At 43.3% G+C, this 3,721-nt stretch overlaps 1 protein-coding gene across 2 annotated transcripts in view; it reads left to right on the forward strand.

Annotated features, from left to right (window-relative positions):
• Positions 1 to 527: 527 nt before the first annotated feature.
• LOC122549957 (CKLF-like MARVEL transmembrane domain-containing protein 6) overlaps positions 528 to 3,721 on the forward strand; it is a 77,485-nt gene continuing 74,291 nt past the window's right edge. The window contains exons 1-2 of one of the 2 annotated variants that reach the window (XM_043690242.1): positions 528 to 549; positions 929 to 1,313. In XM_043690242.1, the coding sequence (XP_043546177.1) occupies positions 1,182 to 1,313 (132 nt within the window). In that variant the 5' untranslated portion in view covers positions 528 to 549; positions 929 to 1,181. Of the gene's footprint in view, positions 550 to 608; positions 739 to 928; positions 1,314 to 3,721 lie in introns of those variants that run through there. The other variant, XM_043690240.1, reaches the window with a different exon arrangement.

Genomic DNA, 3,721 nt, shown 5'->3' on the forward strand with positions numbered 1-3,721 from the left:
AGAGAAACAGCTGCTTCCTTTCCACCCTGTTCATTCCCGTCATAATCTTATGCACCTCAATCAGGTTCTTCTCTACTCTAAATCCTCTCCAGCTTCTCTTTCACAGCTAAATGACTCGATCTCAGGCAACGTCCTGGTGAATTTCCTCTGCGCCGCCTCAGTGAAATGATATCTTTCTATAGTGTGGGGCGATCAAACTGCACATCGTGCTCCAACTGTGGCCTAACCAAACTTCTGTACACCTCCCTGCTTTCATAATATATGCCACGACTTTTTCTCGGTTCTTTCTCTCTGTCGGCTGATGCTGCTCAATTGTTTCCATTTTCTTTCTGGGTTTTACTACAGTTTCATTACGTAGTGTTAGCCTAGGTACTTTCTGAAAATTTCCAATTTACTGGATTCCCTGAGAGAAATCCACACCAAATCGTCTTCCATTCGTCTGCCCAGGGAATTTCCCCATGCCCCACGAGTCAACCTGGGAAGTGTTGAGGGGAGCTGGGATTTCGAGAAGGTCATCTCGAACTCAAAAGGGTTTTTCTCTCCGTGCAGGTGCTGATTGTAACGGATGAGGTGTGGTGTGGGAAGTCCCAGTAGAAGCCAACCCCCCTTTTCATGATGAAAGTGAAACCAGGAAGTGAAGCAGTTGAGTTAGACAGACAGGGTTCAAGCGAGGCGAGGAAGCGCGGTGTGTGATCGGGGCGGCAGCAACAGAGAGTCAGCCAGGGCTAATACCCCTCGGTGAGTGGACAGAGACGGTGCTTATGGTGGTCGGGGAGCTGTAGGAGCCGAGTTGCTGCAGTTTGGGGAAAGTGTGGCCTGTGACGCCCTGACCAAGCGGAGAGAAGGCGGGAGGGACTGGGTGGAGGCGGAGAGGAGGTTGGATCTGAACGCTCTCTCTCACCAACATCTCCCCGCTTTCTATTCGCAGATGCGTTCATTTCACTCCGGGCGACGCGATGCCAGAAGTGATCGGCGGCGCTGAGGGAAAAGCAAGGCTCTCGGAATTTTTGTCTTAAAGCCCACCGATAGGATTTTCCGTGTGACAAAATAAGATCAATTCCAAGGAGGGGAGGAGGTTAATTTCGGTGTCGTATTTCCTTCTCTTTCCCTTTTCTGTTTTTTTAAACACCGTCGAAGTTGGCCGACAGGGCAAGTGGGTATATTGAAGAGTCAGCGACAGGATGCGGCAGGGACAGGGCAACGGCATGGATGAGGTTTACCAGCGAACCACGGAGCCAATCCAGAACTCCGATTCCTGCTGTAACCTCGGTTACCTCCGCACTCACAAAGGGATCCTCAAACTGCTACAAGTGGTGAGTCTGACCTGTTCAGCTCCTGGCTCTTCTACATGGATGGCAGAATTATTTTGGGCGGGTTAAGAACCCAGGTTGACAAGTCAGTCGAAGTCAGGGCGGGATTGAGGTGCGATCCCGGTTTAAGGAAATCCTGTATATCTTTGTAATTATATTAATTCCGCTTGGATCTGCTCTTGGAGTTTTCTTCACACGGTTTCCCATCAGCCAAACAGGCCTCGCCCAGCATTTCCCACATTTCTGTCAGTTAAAAGAAAATGGAAATGCTAACGTTGCCATGATTTTGGTGAACGCAGAGAACTGCGGATGCTGGAAATTTGCACCAAAAATAACAAGTTTCCTCCAGCACTTTGTGTTTATTGCTTATGATTTCGATAATGGCTTGCTCACTAGCGTCCTGGAAATGGATCTTCAATTCTTGGAAATTCCAGGACACTCCTAGAGGTTGGCAGCCGCAGCTGAAGAGGGTCACAAGTTTAAGACAGTGGAAAATAATTATATTCCTTTTACTTTTGCTCTCAGTTTCAAGGAGTCCAGTTCATTGCCAGCATGTGTTAATTGATTACCTGATTTATATTCATCATGCAATGCTACCCTCATTTGAAGGCCAATGTGAAAACGTTCAGTACAGAATGATGAACAAAACCAGCTTCTTAGATGTAACAGATTCGAGATGCTGTTAATCTGACAGCAGAGTAGAAGGATTGCATTATGAATTGGGAAGATTTTGTTGGAAAAGAGGGAATGGAGTCTGGGAGTAGTGAGAGGAAGGAGAGAACAACCATTAAGACAACACAGACAGTGCTGCCTGAGATGTCTAGGCTAGCATAAACATGAAAGTTTTTTTAAGAAACCTTCAAGTAATTTTAAGACTGTACTTAAGACTGGACATAGAATCAGTGAGCTCAACATGTATAATGCTGGCATTACTTTTACATGAAAAAATTACATAACATGAAATTTTTTTGCAATCAAGTTCTTTGCAATTGACTGAACGTTGTTGTATTGAGATGTATATATTAGAAAGTTTTTGCAAATGATCCCTGAACAGTACATGAGCTAGCTTATCTGAGAAAATAGTAATTGACTTCAGTATGCAGAGGCTGGAGTGACAATAATCGTCCTGCAGTTCTGTCATCTGTCTTTGGGAAAATATTTGAGCTATTGTAAAGTATGTGATAAAGAACATTTAGAAATACATAATCTAATCAAGAAGAGTCAACATGAATTCACGACAAGAAATCATGCCTAGGAAATTTATTCAAATTTATTTGAGGAAGTAAAAAGCTGGATAGATAAAAGGGATCCAGTAGATATAATATATTTGGATCTTCAAAAGGCATTTGATAAGGTACTGTACCAAAAGCTACTTAATGAGATTTGAGCCCCTGGTATTGTGGCAGTATATCAGCATGGATAGAGAATTAATTGGTTCACCAATAAAAAACAGAGAGTTAGGATAAAGGGGCATTTTCAGGAAGGCAACCTATAACTAGTGGAGTAGTACAGGGATTAGTGCTGAGGCCACAATTATAACCATAGCGATGTACAGCATGGAAATAGGCCCTTCGGTCCAACTTGTCCATGCCAATTGTATCCTAAATTAATCTAGTCCCATAATGATATACTAAAACTGGTCAAAATACTATAAAGAAATAATCCATTTGCTCCACCAAATCTGAGCCATGCTTCTCTCTGTAAGAATCACACCGTCTAATTCCATTCACCTATCAGTTCCCAAGCTGTTTAATATTAACTTTTTTCTCAGAATGGATTTTTTAAAAATGTTCTCATGGACAGCAATAGGTTTAAGCAAAAAAATTATGTTCTGACCTCATTTTTCTTATAATTATCTTAATTTTGTTCTGTCTTATCCACCTGTGAAAGTGAAAATACTTTCCTTAGCACAATTCTTCATAATCTGCAACTTTTAATCCTTTCAGTTCAAGTGAAAAAACCAAAGCTTCTAGTCCCATTTGCCAGCATTTGGTCCATACACTTCTATACTCTTCCTATTCATTTACCTATCCAGATGCCTTTTGTAATTGGATTGGGGTGTGTTAACATGTTACAATTCAATTCAAGGAGAAAGTGAGGACTGCAGATGCTGGAGATCAGAGCTGAAAATGTGTTGCTGGAAAAGCGCAGCAGGTCAGGCAGCATCCAAGAAACAGGAGAATCGATGTTTCGGGCATAAGCCCTTCTTCAGGAATGAGGAAAGTGTGTCCAGCAGGCCAAGATAAAAGATAGGGTGGAGGGACTTGGGGGAGGGGCATTGGAAATGCGATAGGTGGAGGGAGGTCAAGGTGAGGGTGATAGGCCAGAGTGGGGTGGGGGCGGAGAGGTCAGAATCATTGGTGACCTTTAAGCGGCAATTGGATAGGTACATGGATAGGTGCTTAAGCTAG

This window comes from Chiloscyllium plagiosum, chromosome 5 (genome assembly GCF_004010195.1).
Source record: "Chiloscyllium plagiosum isolate BGI_BamShark_2017 chromosome 5, ASM401019v2, whole genome shotgun sequence".
Taxonomy (NCBI): Eukaryota; Metazoa; Chordata; class Chondrichthyes; order Orectolobiformes; family Hemiscylliidae; genus Chiloscyllium; species Chiloscyllium plagiosum.